This window comes from Micromys minutus, assembly GCF_963924665.1.
Source record: "Micromys minutus genome assembly, chromosome: 1".
Taxonomy (NCBI): Eukaryota; Metazoa; Chordata; class Mammalia; order Rodentia; family Muridae; genus Micromys; species Micromys minutus.
In genome coordinates this window covers 46,352,503-46,373,868 of record NC_137969.1, presented here as the reverse complement: position 1 = coordinate 46,373,868, position 21,366 = coordinate 46,352,503, and the positions used below count along the sequence as shown (strand labels likewise).

Sequence of the window (21,366 nt, the reverse complement as noted above, 5' to 3'; positions counted from 1 at the left end):
CACCCAGCCGTCGCAGACGCTGTCCTGAGCCAGAGCGGAGCAGGCGGAGAGATGGCCTCCCAGCCGCCGCCGCCCCCCAAGCCCTGGGAGACCCGCCGAATTCCCGGGGCCGGCCCAGGTCCGGGCCCCGGCACCACTTACCAGTGAGTGTGAGGTGTTTGGGCCGCGAGTTTGAAGACCAGAGCGGGGACTTGGTAGGAGGCGGTTGAAGCCGTTATGGGGGAAGGCGTTGCTTCTCTCTGCCGGCCCGGGGCGAGTGCGGAGCAGGTCTCCCAAGTCCGGCGTCTGCTGGCCGGTACGGCCGCGCATTCTTCCCCGGGGCGCCCCGCCGGCCTCACCGGTGCCGGCGCTTCCTGTTCTTTCTCTTTTGCGGGACACGGGGGGGCGGGACAGCCTGACCTGATTCTAAGCGTCGATTTTGGGTCTGCTGCCGATCAGGGCGACGTTGGCCCAGCCGTGACAGGGATAGGGAGCAAAAGTCACTGGAAAAGCTATTTACAGCCTCTCCAGAAAGAAGTTGGTTGAACGCCCCAAAGGTCACTTTTACGCAACCTGGAATCCAAGCTCATACCCCTGGCTTGCTTTTCCAGAATAACTTAGCTTAACCTTTCAGGCTAAGGTTGAAAGAACAACTCTAAAACAGTAATTCGAAGTCTGTGGGTGGTCTTTGTGTACAAAATTGTGTGTGAATGTGTGTGTGTGTGTATGTATGTGTGAGAGAGAGACTGATTGTCTTCTAAGGCCTATAAAGTTTTTATTTGCTTTGATTTAAATCAGTAACAGATGGGTCTGCAACTTTTAAAAGTTTAAAACTGAATTAGAGTTTCACGAACCTTAATCCAGGCGACATGATTCCAGAGCAAGTTTGTACATTTTCCTGGATTGTCAAAAATCTCAGTACATTAGAGCTCTTCTCTTTTAAAAGTACTAAAACGCTTGGACACAGTAACTAATAGATATAAATAGAATGATAAACTGTATTTACCACGTTAAACCAGAACAACATTTATACTGGCACTTTCATTAGAATGTCTCTAAGTGTGTTCTTGGCTATTCCATTAAACTTCTCTCTACTTTAGCCTTCTGGGTTTGTTGTTGTGTGTGCCTTAAATTTTATGATTGGCTTCTGTACCTGTTTATATTTGTTTTACTAATAGTATGCAATTAGGTTATTTTATTAACGTTGAACTTATGTTGCCTTTTTAAATGAATCCACTTAGCTTCTTTTTTTAAATATACTGTACTGAATTCTGTATTATTTTCAGATATTTATGTTCCTATATGATATCCAGTTCCTTTTTAAATTATACTTTAACTTATTTACTATATAATTTATGTACTTAACATATAATTTGTTTACTTAATATATAATTTAATTATACTTTAATTTGTTTTATATCTTTTATAATGACAAATTTTTGCATTGAAAATTTTTTCTATTGAAAAGTTTACATCTTATTCCTTTATAGGAAGATGATTTACTCCTTAAGATTTTCTATAATACCTAGGTACTCTGACATAATTATATACACACCTATATTTTTTCTATCCGTGTATCTACAGTATTCAGTACTTAAAATATTTAAGAAATCAGTTATTTCTTTTTTTTTTCCTGTCTGTCTTTTTCCCTTTCTTTCTGTTTGTCTTTCTTCCTAGACAAATGTCTTGCTAGTGAGCCCAGGCTGGCCTTGAGCTCCCATTGGTCTACCAAAATTTCTCCAGTGTTGGGATTTACAGGCAATCAATCACCTTATTCTGAATTTTTCTTAACTCACCGAAGTTTATTCCATAATTATACCTTAAAATATTGTCTGAACACTCATTTTTAATTAAACCAGTGGATCTCAATTTTTCTAATATTATAACCCTTTAATACAGTTCCTCGTATTATGGTGACTTCAACCTTAAAATTATTTTTGTTGCTATGTCATAAATGTAATTTTGCTGTTAGGAATAATAATTATATATTTTTGGAGCTAAAATGTTGCCAAGGGGGCTATGACCCACAGCCTAAGAACCTCTAAATATTGTGTTTAATACAAGAAGCATTAATCTAGTGTGCTTTTAACTTTAAAGATACCTACAGTTGTTAGCAAGGAATCTAGAGATCATCTCTTTAACATCAAGAGACCTAGTTTTTTCCCCTGGCTTTCTGTTTTTAGGTAGGTATTTGATAATTTCAGTCATCTTCTTTTAATCTTGCCTAAAAATGCCCTGCCCTGAGCCCCTGCCAGCTGCTTGCATTGCTGATTGTTTGAAGTTGGTTGGTTGGTTTTCAGCAGTGAACTATTTAGGCCTCTATACATTTTTTTTTTTTTTTTAATTCTGAGTGGAAGTCATAGGAATACTTAGGTCAGACTTGTATTTTTAATGAATTTCATAAATTTTTCAGCTTTTTTCTTTCTTAAAATATTGTTTCTGTTTATTATCTCTTTATCTACCATCTCTTTTTAATTTTCTTGTCTCTCCTCCTCCTCTGTCTCCATCTCCATCTCTTTGACACATTCTAGATAAATTACCCAGGTTGACTTCAAACTCAAGATCCTCTTGCCTCAACCTCCCAAGTACTGGGTTACAGGCATGACAATACTACCTGGCTGGCGCGGGGTGGGGTGGAGGGTGCGCTGGCCAGTCTGCGTGTTTCTAGAGGAGTCTTCTATCACTTTCTACCTTCATTTTGAGACAGGGTCTCGCAGTGCCTGGGACTAGCCCCTTTAGACTAAATGCTGGCCACAGAGACACCAGGAACCTCCTGTTTGCTCATCTCTGCATTATAGGAACATAGCTCCATGCTAGTGTTTATGAAATTGCTAAGGATCCAAATTCAGTTCTTATGCTTACACAACAAGGACTTCACCTACTCATCCACCTCCTCAGCCCTAAGCCTTGATTTTTTTTTTTTTTGTATACCTTATATAGCTTATTAAGGTAGCCATTGAGTTCAAATTGAAAGGTTTTTGTTCTATTTATAATTTCCTTTTGGTCTGACTTTATTTCTTCCATTACTTGCTGAGAAATTCTTGTCTTTCTTGGTTTTAATATACTAAGCATAGTTTAAGTTAAGGTCTGTTTCATTTTCTGGATTTCTGTCGCTATGGAGCTCTGGATTGTTAAACATTCTTTTAAAGAAATGCATAATGTTGTCATCACAGAGGCCCAGTTTGTCGTAGAGAGCTGAACCTTGTATAGATGATTAAGACGATTGGAGACGTGTGAGCTCTGTCTTCTTTAGAGAGGTACTTTTCACTCTCAGAGCAGCAACAGTGTAGGGTACTTTAATCCAGCCAAGAACTAGGCCGGTTTGAAACATTTTGTTGTTGCTGCTGTTGTTGTTTAGACCAAAGCTGGTCTATTTCTTCTCAGTCTTTTCTTCCTTACTCCTAGCATGTAGTCCTTTAAGGTCCCAGTTTGAACTTGCTCTAGGCATTGTGTGGGCTAAGGAGCTGCGCCACCGTCTCTTCCTGGGTCAGCTGCTGACCCTAGAGACGCATCTACAGCTGTGGTCTCTGGATGTCTTCTTTCTTCATCTTGATGTCAGATTTTCTCAGTACCTTGTTCTCTAATGCTTTAAGCAAGATGTTTCTTTTGTGACCCACCCAGCAGCAGCAGCAGTGGCAGCAGCTTTTCTGGTTAGTTGTCTCTAAGTGGAGAGTTAGTCTGATTACGAAATCTACCCTTAGCATACAGGTCTTAGGTCTCCTCTCTCCTCAGTGGACAACTGATTTTTTTCTTGTATTGTACTTACAAGGCATTCCCCAAAGCTGTGGCATCACGTCTGAGATCTCTAATACATTTCTTCCCATTTATACATTTTTATCTCATTGGTTTGTTTTGCCTTTTTGAGAGAAGGATGTGTATGTAACCTTGGCAGGCCTGGAACTTCTGTGTAGTCCTGGCTAGCCTCAAACTCACAGGAATGCACCAATCTCTGCCTCCTTCCCAAGTGCTAATACCAAAGGTGTGCACCTCCATGCCCAGCTCATTTGACTTTCTTAAAAATAAATAATATCACTGATGAGTTTAAATATCTAGAATCTTTGTATTGGGCTATTAATTTTTCTCTTTAATTTTATTTTTAGCACTGGTTTTTGTTAACCTAGTATCTTAATTTTTCTTTTCTTCTTTTTCTATTTTTTTTTTACTTCATGTTCACGACTTGTATAAAATTAGGAATTTTAGAATTTTACTTTTTTTCTTTCTGCATAGTAGTCTTGTTTCTACCTGAGTGTATCCATAGCACCCAATCCCACATTTACATCTGATAAGAGTCAGATATAAAAACAGTGGATTAGACCAACGAATTACATATTAACTATGGAAGTTAATTGGTTTTCTGGGCTTGAGGTGTATCAGTGGCCAACCCCTTTCTTAGGTCTATGACTATAAACTTTTATATGAAATATCTTGTGTTTATCCTTTGACGTTTTCATTCATATAAACAATGCATCTTGATCATATTTTACACCTCCCACTCCCCCACACACCTCCAACATGCTCCCTTCACCATTTTTCACATCTTTTTGTAGCACACTTGAGTACTGCCTTTTGGAGTGTTGACTTATGATATTATTGGCTTGATCTTTGTGCATGTTACATAGCTGTAGTGAGCTCATGAGTTCACCACACTCCTCCTGTGCTTTGGCTCTCACATTTTTTTCCACTCCCTCTTTTTCAGTGTGTCCTAAGCTTGTAAAGCAAGGGTTGGTAGAGATGTCCCCTTTAGGGCTAAGCAGTCAATAGTCACTTACTCTCACTTTGACCAGTTAAGAGTCTCTGCTCTTGAGGACAGCACTGTCTGGCATCAATGGGAGGCGAGGCCTTTGGTCCACTGAAGGCTCGTTTTCCCAGTGTAGGGGAATGCCAAGGGTGCTGAGGTGGGAGAGGGGGCACCTTCATGGAGGCAGTGGGAGGGGAAGAGGTGAGGGGATTGGCAGAAAGGGGATAACATCTGAAATGTAAATACAGAGAATATCCAATTTAAAAAAAGTTTCTGCTCTTAACTGCAGAGACAACTTAAGCTTCTCTGGCCATGATTGAGGATAGCCCTATGTGTATAAACACAAATATTTAGAAGGTAGTTTACTATAGGTCCATTTAGCAAAACCAATTAGTATTACATATGCTTCCTTGTCCCCACTCCCACCCCCAGGAGCTTTGATCTGACTAATCATGAGGTTTTTAACCAGATTTATACTACCAGACATGAATTTTTTCTCCTTGGAACTGGCCTCAAACCCAGTCAGAAATATTTGGTTACTTGTTGCTATTATTCATCATGGGTGTATCTTGCCTGGCAGGATAGTACTATAGAATGCATGGTGCACTGCTGGGCAATACGTGATAGTTTCTCTCACTGTGGCTGCATAGCACCTTCTGACACAAGCTGGATGGCCAGCAGGGAGGACACTTTAAAGTCAGTTCCAGCTCGATTTCTTTAATATTTATTTATTTTATTTTATGTAGACACACCAGAAGAGCGCATCAGATCCCATTGTGGATAGTTGTGAGCCACCATGTGGGTGCTGGGATTTAAACTCAGGATCTCTGGAAGAGCAGTCAGTGCTTTAACTGCTGAGCCATCTCTCCAGCCCTCCAGCTTGATTTCTATATATTCTACAATCAAAGTATGCTGCTCTTTAGCAATATGATTTTACTGACGAGTTCTAAAAGGCAACCAAGAATTATAGCAATAGCCTGTGTTGTTCTGGGAAGGTCTGTAGCTTTCTTTAAAAAAAAAAAAAAAAAAAGGTTTACAGCATATTTTGTAGTAGGCATCAAGGTCCCCACTCTTCACCTCAGTGAACACTTGAGTTCATTTGATAGGCCCTTCATTTTTGTTATTTCTAGTTTCCAGACTCACCTTGTGATTCCTGACACAGAAGTGAGTGGACCTGTAACACCAGCCTTCATCAAAGAATGGTTTTGTTTGTGTTTTGTTCCCTACATGAATTTATCTTGTATCAAACCTAAATAGATCAGCTTTTTTCTTATGCTTTTATTTTGTGGCAGCACTCATTTGTCAAGAGCCTGAATGTGCTGTTTGCTATTAGCCCTTTTCAAGTTTTGTTCCTTTTTTTACATAGTGGATTTAGTTTGTTTGATTTTTTTTAAGTAAGTAACTTGCTACAATGTAACTTGCTTATAATGTTAGGTTAATGCTTTCCCTCACATCAGCCATTACCATTTAGCTATTAGACATGGCATATGTGAAATAAACAAGGATCAAGTGTGAGGGACATGCATCCACGCCACCTTTGTGGAGGTCAGAGTACTGCTTTTGGGGGTTAGTTTTCTTCTCCTATCGTGGTTCTAAGGGTCAAACTGATGTTACCAGGCTTGCAAGACAGTATGTTTTATGCACTGATCTCTCTTGCCAGCCCTGATAATCCTACTTTAGAATATAATGGGAAGAAAAATCAAATGCAATGTATAAACTAAATATATAAACTTTTTATTTAAAAACTAGTTTTAAAAGACATTTTGAGGGAGTTGGGCAGATGGCTCAATACTTGCTACTTTTGCAGAGGACCCAGGCTTGGTGCCCAGTACCCACATGGCAGGTCATAACCCTCTGTTACTCTAGTTTCAAGAGATCCAACACCCTCTTCTGGCTCCACAGGTACTGAATGCATGTAATTACACATGCATACATGGAGGTGGAATATTTATCACATAAAGTAAAAATAAATGATTTTTTTAAAAGACATTTTGATTCTTCCAATTCAGTAAAAGACAAATACTAAAAAGACCATTAGTTGTGAAGAAAGTGAGCTGGTGAGGTAGCTTTGTGGGTAAAAATGCCTATCAGGAAGGCTGATGGCTACAGCCACATCCTGGGACCCTCACACTGACCTCTGACTTCCATATGCGCTCTATGGCATGTACCTGTTCCCCATACACACACTCAAAACAAGTCAGTGAAACAGCACGTGAGGAAAGTAGAGAGCTGTTTCTTGTGGTAGGATTGTAAGCAGCCAAAAGGACATAAAATGTACTTAATATTATTACCATAGCAAATATAGACCATAGCAAAACTGGGTGAGGTGGCAAATGCCTGTAATCCCAGCACGTAGAAGCTGGAAACAAGAAGATCAGAAGTTCAAAGTCATTCTTGGTTTTGTAACAACTCTGAGGCCAGTCTGGACTACATGAGACCCTGTCTTAAAAGAACCAGAGTGAGATGTAACTCTCTGGCCATTAAATTGACTATTGTTTAAATGCTATTAACAAGAAAGAATGTGGGCAAGCTGTAGTCTTCACACTCTGCCAGTGGGAATGTTCGTAAAAGTGGTATGGTTGCTGTAGAAACTAGTCTGATAGTTTCTGCACAGATTAAATGTAATGTTTAGTATACAACCCACCAAGTCACTATAGGAGTAGACTCAAGATATAAGAATCTCTATACAAGTAAGTCTTCACTTATGACATTACTCAAAACAGCCAAAGCATTGAAACAACCCAGTGTCCCCCAAACGATATGTCTATGGCAATAAATAGCCTTTGACTATGAAGAGTAATAAATGTTCCAAAATCTGAAACTTCTTCAGAGCACTGACATAATGCCACAGGTAAATTTTACACCTGACATCAGGTAATAAGGTGAGGTTAAAATGTAAACATAGACTTGTAATTCAGGTACTTGGGAGGCTGAAACCTAGGGTTTATGAATTTGAAGCTAGCCTGGGCTATAGAGTCCTAAGACAGCCTGTGGTAAATGGGAGAACGTGTCTGAAAAAGAAAATTAAAGAGGTATGCCCACGTGAGAGGAGTGCTGTTGAGGTCAAGGCTGTCCTGAGCGGCATAGCCAGGTCTAGGCTGTCCAGAGCTGTGTTACAGGAATTTATCTCAGAAACAGACAAAAATTACAAGCATGCTAAATGAAATTACCATCAGGCTGTGTGTGTAAAAGTGTACAAAATCAGGTTATGCTTGTAATAGTGTACAAAACACTAAGTGTGGTTCATGTTTTGCTTGACGCCATCCCCACAACACTTCATTATATGTACCCCGTGTTCCAGAATCTCAAATCTGAGACACTTCTGCTTTGAGGCATTTGGGGAAGAGGTGCTCACATGAACTGATTTGTTCTCCAGTAGGGTGAGCCTTGGAAATATGCTGAAGTGAAAGAAGCAAGCTACAAATCACACATACTATGGGACTCTTAACTAAACTTCATTCTTTGTAGATTCTGTATTTGCGAATTTACCTACCCACCAAAATTCACTTATAACCTCAGAATCAGTACTTTGTCATTTGTGTGCATGTGTAGGACAGGGAAAGACCTGTAATCTCAGCTGGAGTGAACAAAGCACTGTTCAAGCTTATTTTATTCCTAGCAACTGTGGACTCATGTCCATTATAAAGTCTGTTTAGTTCCAGGTTTTTCACATTTTAAAATGGCTCCCAAGTTAGTTCTGTCTCATAATCCAAAGTACGAGGTGGTATAAGTGTTAGATCTGTTCAAGCATGAGTTATTGTGCTGATACGTTATTAATACATCAACAATATATCTTTAATAGAAATGCACATAAAGCAAGTATATGTACAAGTTGGTTGATGAAAACATGACTTAAAAGCCAGGCGTGTGGTGTATGCATTTAATCCCTCTACTACATAGAGCATTATAGGCCAGAGTGGGCTGTCCCAAAGTGATCTGAAGCCTACAGAAACCTAACTGTATTAGTCCCGTGAGTAATGATTAGGTATTTGTAGTAGATGTTTTAAGCATATCTCAACAACTGAAGTCAACTATATATGAAACATCTGGACTAGATGAGGTCATAGAGACAAAGCAAGTCTGTGTTTCCCAAAGGTTAGAGGTGAGAAGGAAACTGCAAGTGACTGCTGGTGAATACAGTGTATTTTAAAACTAGTTACTATGGTGTGACTGGCAATGGGTTTCATTACATTGTTCTCATATATATCCTTAGGATCTATCCTAATTCTCATTGCCCTCCCTGTGAACTCCACATGTCGTTCAGGAGTAATAAAATTCTTACAACTAGAAAAATAAAAAATATTGACTTTTATATTAAATGGGTAAATTGATGGTAACTGAGTTTTACTTCAAAGCTATTTAACATTTCTGGGAAATTGATTAGTTTTTTATATTAATTGTATTATTGTATTATTGATTGTATTAAACTTTTTAATTTTCAGTGATAAGGTAGTAACTGAAATGTTTTTTCTTGGGAAATGCCTTCTGAGATACTATGGGGTAATGTATCCAGTTTAGAAGTTAATTTCAGATGCGTCAAGAATTTGTGGACCAAAGTGATAGAAAAAAAGATATGGTAAGATCATAATAGCTATTGAATCTACATTAAAAAAATATGTATATATTCTGCCATTTTTTTTTCTGTTTAAAATGTTTTAAAAGCTGACTGGAAGAAAGTAACACAGCATTGAGGAGATATCATCTGTCCTTCTGTCATGGGCTTACTTAGTCTTCTTTACTATGCTGGTTGTAATAGCAAGTAAGAAATACGCTCTGGACACTAGATGCACGTAAGCGTGACACAAGAGAAAAAACATTAAAGCCTTGGAGGTGCCAATGGAGGTCAGAAGAGGCCGTTGAGTCCCTGTAACTCCTTATTGGAGTTATAGGTGGTTGAGAGCTGCCATGTGGCTGTTGGAAAGCAAACCCAGCTCCTCTGGAAAACCGTTCAGTGCCATCTCTCCAGCACCTACCATGCCAACTTCTAAAGTCAACCAAAGAGAAATGGAAATTCTAAAAAAAAAAAAAAAAAAAAAGCCATAATCAATACTTACTTATTGAACAAAAGATTTTGTGCATAAGTAACTTGGATTTTTTGTGTTTTAGATCTGCTGACTTGGGCCCTACTCTATTGACAAGACCTGGACAACCGACACTTACCCGAGTGCCCCCACCTATTCTCCCCAGGCCGTCCCAGCAGACGGGGAGCAGCAGTGTAAACACTTTCAGACCTGCTTACAGTTCCTTTTCTGGATACGGAGCCTATGGAAATTCGTTTTATGGAAGCTATAGCCCTTATAGTTATGGATATAATGGCTTGGGCTTTAACCGCCTTCGAGTAGATGATCTTCCTCCCAGTAGGTTTGTTCAGCAAGCTGAAGAAAGCAGCAGAGGTGCATTTCAGTCCATTGAAAGTATTGTGCATGCCTTTGCCTCTGTCAGCATGATGATGGATGCTACTTTTTCAGCCGTCTATAACAGTTTCAGGGCTGTGTTGGATGTAGCAAATCACTTTTCCCGGCTAAAAGTACACTTTACAAAGGTTTTTTCAGCCTTTGCATTAGTCAGGACTATAAGATACCTTTATAGAAGGTTACAGTGGATGATGGGTTTAAGAAGAGGCTCTGAGAACGAGGACCTATGGGCAGAAAGTGAAGGAACTGTGGCCTGCCTTGGTGCTGAGGACCAAGCAACTAACTCCGCAAAATCTTGGCCAATATTCCTGTTCTTTGCTGTTATCCTTGGTGGTCCTTATCTCATCTGGAAACTTCTGTCTACACATAATGATGAAGTAACAGGTAAGAATAATTAAAAATGGCTTCAAAACCATGTAACAATCTAAAACTTCAAGAATGGATTTGTTAGATTAGAATTCCTTATATTCATTTGCATTTACTATTTTAATACAATTATACTTTTAGTTAAGAGCTTCAAAACTAGAAAAAGGATATTAATGTAACAAAGACAGGTTTGCTGATTATTCAGTTCAATAGTACACATTAACCTAACTCGTTTACAAAGTACAGAACTTGGTGCTATAGACTGTATAAAGATCCAAAGAGTCCAATCCCTATTTTTCTAAAATATTGAAAGAGACTCATTACAACAATATACAGGCAATTTTAATTAGGCAAAGTTGGTATGGTGAGCAGAACCAGAAGCAAATCTGGGGCTGCCTAACTTAACTGTTAACCCATGTCTGTCAGCTGGCAAAGGGTTCTAGAATAGTGAAGCCACTATTTTTGGCTATGTTAAGTAGGAAGAAATGCCATCTTAGTTAACTTTGACAGCTTTTTATTATTGTAGGGATGTAGCTCACTGGTAGCCTAGGTAGGTTTCAAGCTCTAGTACCACCAAAAAGAAAAAGGGAAGGGGAAAAAAAAAAAGAATCATCACACAAATACAAGAAGCAGATGAAACAACTTGAACAAAAATACATGGGCAAAAAGTAAGACCTGGCCAACAGTTATCTTTGAACACAGAATAAAGGACAGCAAGAATGAGACTGAAAGCTAGTGGTGAGAGAAAGGTCTTAATTGCTGATGTGAAACTTAACTTTCATTTAGTAAGGACATGAGTTTATTTAAATTGGTAGTTTTTGTGTTAAATATTTATAACATATAGTTTTCTAAAAAGTTCAGACTGAGAATTGGAGGTATAGCTCATTGGTAAAGTGTGTGCTTGCTTCCTGTGTATACTTAGGACCCTGTGTCTGATGCCCAGCATATAGACAGGCAGGGAGGAAGGGAGAGTGCAATAAAGGGTTGAATTATGCTGAGTAGCTAGTAACCTGTTTGGTATATTAAAAACAAAGGCTTAATACTTATTATTTGAAGAATTCAGCTACATTTGATGAAAGAGATTGAAGACTAAATCAGGGTACGTGAAAAAGGACAAGCCCAGTACATTCAGTTGCTGTCTTTCTTAAAAGCCAAGAAGGAAAATGTTATAGGCTTTTGAACAAGTTATTATGGGTATTGTACTAATTAAACTAGTGTTAACTGAATGCCTACTACAGGTCAGTTACAGTTCTAGAAGACGGGATAGAAAGCACGCCTTTGTGACAATAAACAAAATGTGGAATGAGTCAGAAAATAATGAGTACTGCAGGAAAGAAAAATAATCAGGAAGGATGTTAGGATGTTAGGGAGTCCTAGAGGAAAGAAGAGGAACCTGTTACAGCACTGCAGATACTCAAAGAAGGCTTCCTGAAAGAAGAGTAACACTCTCCAAGCTAGTGGAGAAATTTTTGAACTGCAAAACTTGAAAGGTATTTCAGTGGCAATATGCCTAACACAATAATAGGCAATGAGGCCACTGTGGTTGTGGCAATGTGAGAGTTCAGGAAACAGAAGGGAAGAGCTGTTTGTGCTTCTGTTGAGTTGTTCTACCTACTATTGGGATGTTTGAGAAGGGTAAGGGGCTGGAGGGACGATTCTTTTTTGAGTTGGGTGAGGGGTAAATTAAGTAAGAAAATGTGTGTGTGGGTGGATGGGGTGAGCAACGAATAGGAGGGAAAATAGAGTACTATCAGTGTAGTTGTGTCTTGGTCTCCATGCACAGCAGGCTGATGTATGCCTTGTGCTTACTTGAAGTAGTCTTCACTGAACTGCATTCTTAGCCTGCTTTGTCTTTTAAGAGATTAGATCTCTGGGAGCTGTGGTGGCATACCTTTAATTCCAGTATGCTGGAGTTAAAGAGACAGGCAGGTCTGTGTAGCTAGTTCTGGGTCAGCCAGAGATAAGTATTACCATCCTGTCACAAAATAAATAAATAAATAAAAAGAGAAAGAAGGAAGGAAAGAAAGGAAGAAAGAAAGACAGACAGACAGACAGACAGAGACAGGAGGGAGACATTGGAGCCTATGGGAGTTTTAGGCCTTGAGGAAGAGTGAAACGTGGTGATGTACATGCCCCATCATCTCAGCATTGAGGTGGAAGTAGGGCACTGATAGAAGTTCAAGGCCAACTGGACATACATAGCAAGTTCCACACCAGCCAGAGCTACTGAGTAAGATCCAGTCTCAAAAAAAAAAAAAAAAAAAAAAAACTTAAAGAACAAAAACAAAAAGGGGTGAGGGGGTGGAGAAGGAGTAGTAGAGACAATTTAGAGATTAGTGTGGGGAAAGGGGAGAAAAGTGACACAGAACTAGGTCAGAAGAAGGGGAATGTTTTTACCTGTGGTATGAAATAAAGGAGTTGGTTGGGCAGTAGAAATATTTTTGAAAAGCAACATTGAGGAAAGTTGGTTCCTTTAACAGTGCTCCGCTCCTTAGAGCAGACTTCCATAGACAGGTGTGTGCTAAACCTACAGTTCTGGCTGCTGGTGGCATGCAGGCTGAGACTGCTATTTATGCTTTTCAGTAATTAGAGAAAAAGAATAGTTTTAAAATCAGATGAAAGGCTAGAGAAATGGCTCAGTCAGTAAAGTGCCTGCCACAGAAATCTGAGGACTTGCCTGAATTTGGATCCTCAGCACCCATGTAAGAGGAGAGCCTTGAGAACAAGGATGGCCAGAAGACAGCAAGATCCCTGGATCCAATCCCAGCCAGCCTATCCAGTCTGTTAGCTCCAAATTCACTAAGAAACTTTGTGTCAAAAACACAGTAAACAGTGAGAGAGGAAAATAGTCAGCATCAACCTCTTACCTGCACACACCCTCCTTTTACATGAACACTTTTTTTAAATCAGATTTTTGACGTGAAGATTATAGGAAATTCAGATGTTTATAAAGTTTTATTGAAACATAGCCATACATTGCTGTGGCTGATTTTGCAATGAAACAGCAGAGTAGCTTGTGCAAAGGCCTTATGTGGCATAATTGATTCACACTGCAATTATAGAGGCTGGACGGCAATCTACAATCTCTAAAACTCAGTCACAGTTGGCAGCATACAGAGTGCCACATATGCTTTTGTAGTATTGTAGTGGTTTGAATGAGAATGCCCAGCCCTGTAAGCTCATGGATTTGAATAATTAGTCACAGGGAGTGACACTATTTGAAAAGAGTAGAAGACATGGCCTTGTTGAAGGAAGTGTGTCTTTGGGCTTTGAGGTTTCAAAAGCCCAAGCCAGTCCCTTCTTGCTGTGGTTCTCCCTTCCTGCTGCCTTTTGGATCTGGATGTAGAATTCTGAGCTGCCATGCTCCCCACCATGAGGGTAATGGATGGAACTGAAACTGTAAGCCAGCTCCAGTTAAATGCTTTCTGTTATAAGAGTTGCTGTGCTTATGGTGTCTCTTCACAGCAGTAGAACACTGACTACGTATTTTTTGGTGGTGGTGGTGATGATGCTGGGAATTAAATATAGACCCTTAAGCATACTAGGCTAGTGCTCGGCTTATGAGCAAAGTCATTGTCTTAGTTAGGATTTCATTGCTGTCAACAAGCACCATGACCAAGACAACTCTTATAAAGGACAACATTTAATTGGGGCTGACTTACACTTTCAGAGGTTAAGTCCATTATCATCTTGGTGGGAAGCATGGCAGTATTCAGGCAGGCATGGAACAGGAGGAACTGAGAGTTCTACGTCTCCATCCTCAGGCAGCTAGGAAGAAGCTCTGTTCCGCAGTGGGTAGAAACCTCCAAAGCCCACCCCCACAGTGACACATGTCCTTCAATAAGGCCACACCTCCTAACATTACCACTCCTATGGTCCCAGCATATTCAGACCACCACAGTTACATACTGCATTTTATAAAGAGGTTATATGTAGCACACTAGAACTGAAAAGAAGGGGTTATCCTTTAAAGACACATTACAATGTCTTTAATTTAATTTAATTTTGATAAAGTACTATGTTCATTCTGCAATGGCACAATAGCTGTGTTAAATGATTACAGCCCCAGACTGAACAGTAGTCACAGAAATCAACGCTTAGAAAACTTAAAATTTCCTACTCTGCCCACAAAAACAAAGGAAATAGAAGCTACAACCAAAGTTTCATTTGCTAGCCAGTGAAGGAAATCCTAATTGATAATAATTATTACAACAGCCAAAGGAAGTTATCCACAGACAGTACAGACAGTACATCTCTGTAACACTGTTAGCCATCAATGAGAACAGCTTAACTTTCAGAATGGCATCGTCAGCTGAAGATATGTGAAGGGTGGTGGCTGTAGTTTGCTATCAGAGCATGTGCTGAGCGTGCACAAGGACTGGTGTCAGACCTCACCTCCCCAAAAGAAAAGGCAAGTTATTTGAGTGTCTGGCTCATGATAACCCAGTAGATCCTGATACTTCTCAGTTGCTTGAGGAGGCAATGGTTTATTTGAGGTAATGATGTAGTTTACCACTGTGGATAACTATACAATATGACTAATTTTAAAACTGAAAATGCTAATTTATTATAGCCTGAAGTAGAATCTACTAAGCAGTATTGCAAGAGATGATCAAAAATATATATGAAGTCTAAAAGGGTTTAGTTAAACAAAATTTATAAATCTTTAAAAACACATTTTCTAAGTAGTTTACAATTATTCATTGTTCTGTTCAGCAGCAGAGAATATTTCTTAGCTGTTATTGAGCCAGTAGTTCCAAAGGTAAGCTTTCATCTACTCCTGTGATGCATAACTTGTCAGTTCCGTTACACTGGAGGGAGGGTGCAGCAGTTAAGAGCTCATAGGAGATCTCTGCTGGCACTACACACACAGACACACAGACACAGACAGATACTCATACATACTAATAAAAATCTTTTTAAAGTATTTTCTTAATAGAAGTTGGGGATACTGCATTTGTCTTTTTTGTTTTAATATCTGACAGGGTCTCATATGACACTGCAAGTACACAGATTGCTTGGGAAGAACAGGGATCAACAGGAGTGAGAAGGGACAAGAGGGTAGGGTGAATACGTCCAAATGTATTGTATCCATTTACAAAAATGCCATAATGAAATTTATCATTATGTATGGTTAATAGACACTAATAAAAAATGTTACAATCACTAAGATTTCCACTCCCATACAAGTCTCCAAGTTCAAACTGAATCCAAGAAGCAGTTTTTGGATTTCCAATTGCAAAGAAAATGTTATTTCAGAATCTCTAAAACTGTGTAGCTGACGAGCTTGCACTGATTTATCATTTGGAAGTGATTTGTCAGCAGTGTAATAACATGGTACACAGCACAGTGAGAGATGTGGACAGAATTATATTCTAGTGTGTCACTCTCCCAAGTAATGAATTTGCTTAATCAAACTTGGATGCCCATGAATTGCACCTCAAATCTTACTACCAATTAGCATTCACGAATGAGTGTTTGCTGTTAAACCCAAAATAAATGAAATATCCTCCCAAGTATTTCTTCTAGGTAGACATGTACTACTACTTAAAACAAAAAAACAAACCACTATTTTGAATTTTGTCCAAAAAACTGAAATTTCTTTTTCTTACTCTATAAATACATAATATGTAGGAAACTTTTCCTCCTGGACTTCAATGTATAAAATGTACACTACTTACCGTCTGTAGGGAAGCAAAAAGAATTGTCAGCCCCTGACAGCGTGAGAGAGGGTAAGAAAAGGGAAGTTTGTAAGGGATGTGATAGTGTGATAGTTCGTATGATAGGAAGCTTGCCATTCCCAGTGAAGGAAGTTACTGAGGAAGGGAGACCTGTCCACTTGGCAACTGGATTTATGCAGCTTATAAACCATAGCCAGTGAACATTTGTATTTTCTAAACTTTACTAACCTCCCATTGATTTTTGTTTGTAGACAACATCAACTGGGCAAGTGGTGAGGATGACCATGTAGTTGCTAGAGCAGAATACGATTTTGCTGCCGTGTCTGATGAGGAAATTTCTTTCCGTGCTGGTGATATGCTAAATCTAGCCCTCAAAGGTAATAAATTACAAATAAGTTGTAATTATCTTGAGTTTTTAGTAATTGTAAAAGTAGTATTTAACTGAGATTCCATCTTTTTTAAGATTTTTTCATTTTAGTTATATGAGTGCACTGTTGCTGTCTTCAGACACACCAGAAGAGGGCATCAGACTCAATTACAGATGGTTGTGAGCCACCATGTGGTTATGGGACTTGAACTCAGTACCTCCAGGAGAGCAGTCAGTGCTCTTAACTTTCCAACCTGAGACTCTATCTATTTTAAAAGACAAGTGGATCCAGACTGGTTAAGTGTGCTAGTGTTTGCTTTTGAGTGTGTGGACATACTGTACATATCTCACTGCGAGACTCTATGACTTTGTCTGGCATACATTACCATTAATATTCTGTTGGATTCCAGAGTGTACTGAAAAGCTGTCTTTCTCTTTCTTCAGAACAACAGCCCAAAGTGCGTGGTTGGCTTCTGGCTAGTCTTGACGGTCAAACAACAGGACTTATACCTGCAAATTATGTCAAAATTCTTGGTAAAAGAAGAGGCAGAAAAACAATAGAATCGAGTACAAATCCCAAGCAGCAACAGTCTTTTACCAACCCAACGTTAAGTAAAGGAGTCACTACCACCAATTCTTTGGATGAACAGGAAGCTGCCTTTGAATCTGTTTTTGTTGAAACAAATAAGGTTTCCGGTACACCTGATTCTACAGGGAAAAAAGGAGACAAGCAAGACCTTTGATGTGTTTCATGTTTGCAGGCAGGTGAACAATATTTTAGAGTATTTTTAAAAATTATTTCTTACAGAGGAATTAATTTGCATTTGAATGAAGGCATTTTGCTCCTGGCTGTCCTGGGTGGGCGTTCCGCTGCTAGGGGTTATGTAGTCACACGCTAGCTGCTGGTGGAGTGATTGGCCACATTTGACTGTCTCTTGGACCATGAGGACATTTGTTCCATCTAGTTTTTAAGATTATGGAGATAGTTGTCAGCTCCATGTTATCTCAGTCCCTAGGCAGTAAATTTGATGAACAATAGAACACACAAGTTGCCTCAGAAGGGATCATTAATGCTTTTTAAAGTTCTGAGTTAGTTGACTTGAAGACTTCAAAAATTGAATGATAACAACTACGTATAAGAGCAGACAAAAGTCTAAATTTTTATAACCTTATAAATAAACTAAATAATAAAAATTTTCAGATCTATATTATGCTCGGTGTTGAATTTACTTTAGGTGATGTGTTTTTACCTGCAAACAATTGAAGCTATTGCCTTTTATTGTATTTGTAAAAGGGTGTTGTTAAGAGGTCACTGGAAGCACTGTGAGGGAGATGGTTCTAGAAGGACACTTCTTACCCTCTTTACAACATCACAAATCCTGATCGAATCACAATATATAACTATTATCTTATCTTGAGTGAATCACAGTATATGGATTTTTGGGTTTTTTTTTTTCCTCCAACTGAGATGGATGTCCTTTAAGATTACACTTAATGATATAATCTTTAGTGCTGGCAGTAATGATTTTCAATCCTGAATTTTCTGTTTCTGCATAAGATAAATACTTTTGTAAATTCTAAAATTAGGTTTCACTTTAAATATTGAAACCATGTCTGTCACATTGGGTAGATTTCTTTTAGTTTTCACTACTGAGACTACAATTTGCTTACTGTTTCAAATTCATTGTTTGACTATTTTTTTAATTGAACAACTTTATTTTAAAAAACAAAGATAAATGTACAGATTTTAAGGACTTTTTTTTTTTTGCCTAATAGTGAAGTTTATGTGTTTTAGTACAGTTTCCCCACAGAACTGGAAGCTATACATTTGCTGTGAATATACTACAGATGAGTACTGTCAGAAATAGATACTATTAGCAGCTGTGGTACTTGATAAAAGTGGCTTGGTCTTGTTTATTTCATAGATAAACATAGATATGTTTATCGAATAAGTAATTCTAAAGCAGTTTATACTAAACCATGTCTAACCCAAGATATACTCAGAACAGAAGAGCTAAAGACTTTAGCTTAGCAAGCCCTTTTTTGAAATGACAATATAGTAAGTAATGTATCCTTTTATCTTCAGGTAGAGATAAGCACTTATGGTGCTTACTTATCTTGCAGGCTGATTTTCTAACATTCAGTGGTAGCCTTCCAGTTGAGGAAGTGAGTTCAATACTCTACCACTGAGCTCTCAAAACAAAGTTTTTAACAAATCTTTACTTCAGAGTTGAGATGTCTGAACTGTTCTCATGTCTAAATGTTACTCTAGACATCTAGATTAAATACTGGTAATAAAGTAGAAATAAGTGTCGAGTCAGCACTGTTTAGGTTTGCAGGTTTTTTTGTTTGTTTGTTTTAGAAGATGAGCTTTAAAATAGAATTTGTGACTAATGTCTCAGTTGTAATGGAAAGAGAGCTTAGACAAATAGATGGCAAAACTTTGTCTTAGGGTCTTTGTTGTTTGGCAGACTGTGGTAGATTATAGTGTTAACCTGATAACCTGTGTCCATTCTTACTAACATCTTAGAAAAACAACTGCAGAGCTAGAATAGTAGAAAACTTTGCAGCTTAGAGGAAACAGACAGACTGGTCACAGTTGAAATATTATTGTCTTAGGGGCTTCTGAAGTAGCATTACTTCACAGGAAACAACATTTTCAATTAAATAAATCATAAGGTATAGTAAGAAATAGACTTCAAAAGGCTTAAGTGTATTTTGTCAGCTTGGGAAGAAAAAGATAAAAGGATTATAAATACATTTTCATGCGCTGTATCTTACTCAAGTCTTGGCCAATTAATTTGCCTGAGTGCAACTGCTCTTTATTTTGTGCTGTCTTTAATAGAAAAAGGAACAAATTACAGTTATTTTTATTTTTAATAGATTATGAAATAAAAAATGAAAATATTTGAAACTTGATTTCTTTTTGCAAGATAAATGTTAACTTGCAATTCAGAGTTAACTTTTCCCCTAGAACATTGTGTATATATTACTACAAATCAGAGAGTCTTGTTCTCTTTTTTTCTTTCTGGTTTTTTTTTTTTTTTTTGTTTTTTTTTTTTGTTTTTTTTTTTGTTTTTTTGTTTTTTTGTTTTGTTTTGAGACAAAATTTCTCTGTGTAACCCTGGCCGTCCTGGAGCTTACTCCACGGACCAGACTGGCCTCGAACCCACCACTACCAAGCTATTTCTTTATGATTAAAAAAAAAATGTAGAAACATTGTGTACAGGCTTTCCTCTGGCCTCCACAGTCATGCTATATCACAGACACACACAGTAAATAAAGATGTATTTGATTTTTAAGACCTGGCTTTCAGATTGGACACTACACTCAATGTAAGTTCTGAGTTTCATTATTTATGTTTCTGTTTCATCATTGATAACTTTGAGAATAATTGCTAGATCTGCCTCTTATTGGAACTTTTTAAAAAGATATTAAAAAGTAAGATGGTGTGTCAATTTTATGTTTTTATTGATACACTTAAACATCTTAAATTCTATGTAAGTTTCACAGAGTATACCAGCCTAAACCACAAATTCACATGTATGTAGTTAGGAATTAAAATTAGGGCCTAGAGAGACGGCTCCTGCAGACAATCCAGGCTCAGCTCCTAACACTCACATCCATCTGAGATCCAGCTCCAGGGACCCAGGCCCTGAAGTATCTGCATGTATGTGGTGCACAGAAACTCACAGGCACATGCACACACAGAGAAATAGTACATTAAAACTAGTGCTGGACACGGTCATGCAAAATGTGACTTCTTAACAAGTGGAAGCTGGGCATGGTTGCTTACACATTTAATCCTAGAGCGGCAGGTGTTCAAGGCCAGCCTGGTCTTCTTGGTGAGATCCAGACTAGCCAGGGCTATATAGACCCTGTCTAAAAAAATAAAAAACAAAGGAAAACAATAGTTACCAAACTCAAGAAATTTTCTTTTCTTAGTGTACTTTGAAAGGTCTTTTTATATTGTATAACCTCTTAATTCCTCTTTTTGAGAGAATAAAGTTTTATTTAAAGCCAGTTAGTTGCTTATAAACCATGTGGCTACTTAATATTTTGTATTATACATCACATTTCGAGAGAGTATTTAAGTCTTACAAGTGTCTCTGCTCGAATAAAATAAATTTGATTTTTGTTCATAATTGATGATGCCAGTCTCACCCCATACTTCTCACTCTCCCCTTAATCCGGTGCCTGTCTCTCCTAGGTATCTTCTATACTTTGAATACAGTTCCTTAAAGCATTATATAAAAGTTTGTATCTTTTAAGTTTTATATAAATATTGGCATATAAATTTTATTCTGCCTATTTAATAGAATTGGGTTTTCAAAATCTACTTGTGTGCTTTTGGCTACCAGATACAACTCTATTGTATCTCCCTCCATACCATAGCACCATTTTTCTAGTCATGAATACTTGTTACACTGTCTCCCTGCTTCTGCAGGTCTCTCTGGTTCGGAGTTTACTTGGTCACATCTTTGATTTTTTTTTTTCTTAGAGTAGGGTGATCCAAATGTTTCATGTGTGCATATTTAATTTAACCTCATTCATGACCTAATGGGGGCTTATGTTGGGGTACCTGAATGAGGTAAAAATGAAACTTGATTCGGCACAACTTTAGCAGGTGCTAGGTCTGACCAAGCTTTAAACGCAGTAAAATATTGGGAAGCAGTTTCCATGTGACCGTTACCACAGCAAAGCTTTAGATGTGGTTACATGAACCTCCATTGGAAAGTACAACTCCTCACTAAAGCACCTGTGGCCTTTATTGTAAAAATGGGTTTTTATTATTCACAGAGAGGTAGTTTTCAGAATAAG

At 38.3% G+C, this 21,366-nt stretch overlaps 2 protein-coding genes across 2 annotated transcripts in view; one reads left to right on the top strand and one right to left on the bottom strand.

The window, feature by feature from the left end:
- PUS10 (pseudouridine synthase 10) overlaps positions 1–296 on the bottom strand; it is a 54,223-nt gene extending 53,927 nt beyond the window's left edge. The window contains exon 1 of the mRNA XM_080930804.1: positions 142–296. The gene's annotated coding sequence lies outside the window, so the exon portion shown is untranslated. The remainder of the gene's footprint in view (positions 1–141) is intronic.
- On the top strand, positions 18–19,487 carry PEX13 (peroxisomal biogenesis factor 13). The gene is made up of 4 exons (XM_080930824.1): positions 18–143; positions 9,824–10,515; positions 16,430–16,555; positions 16,990–19,487. The coding sequence occupies exons 1-4, from the start codon at positions 52–54 to the stop codon at positions 17,286–17,288; spliced, it is 1,209 nt and encodes a 402-aa protein (XP_080786950.1). The 5' UTR covers positions 18–51; the 3' UTR covers positions 17,289–19,487.
- Positions 19,488–21,366: the final 1,879 nt, after the last annotated feature.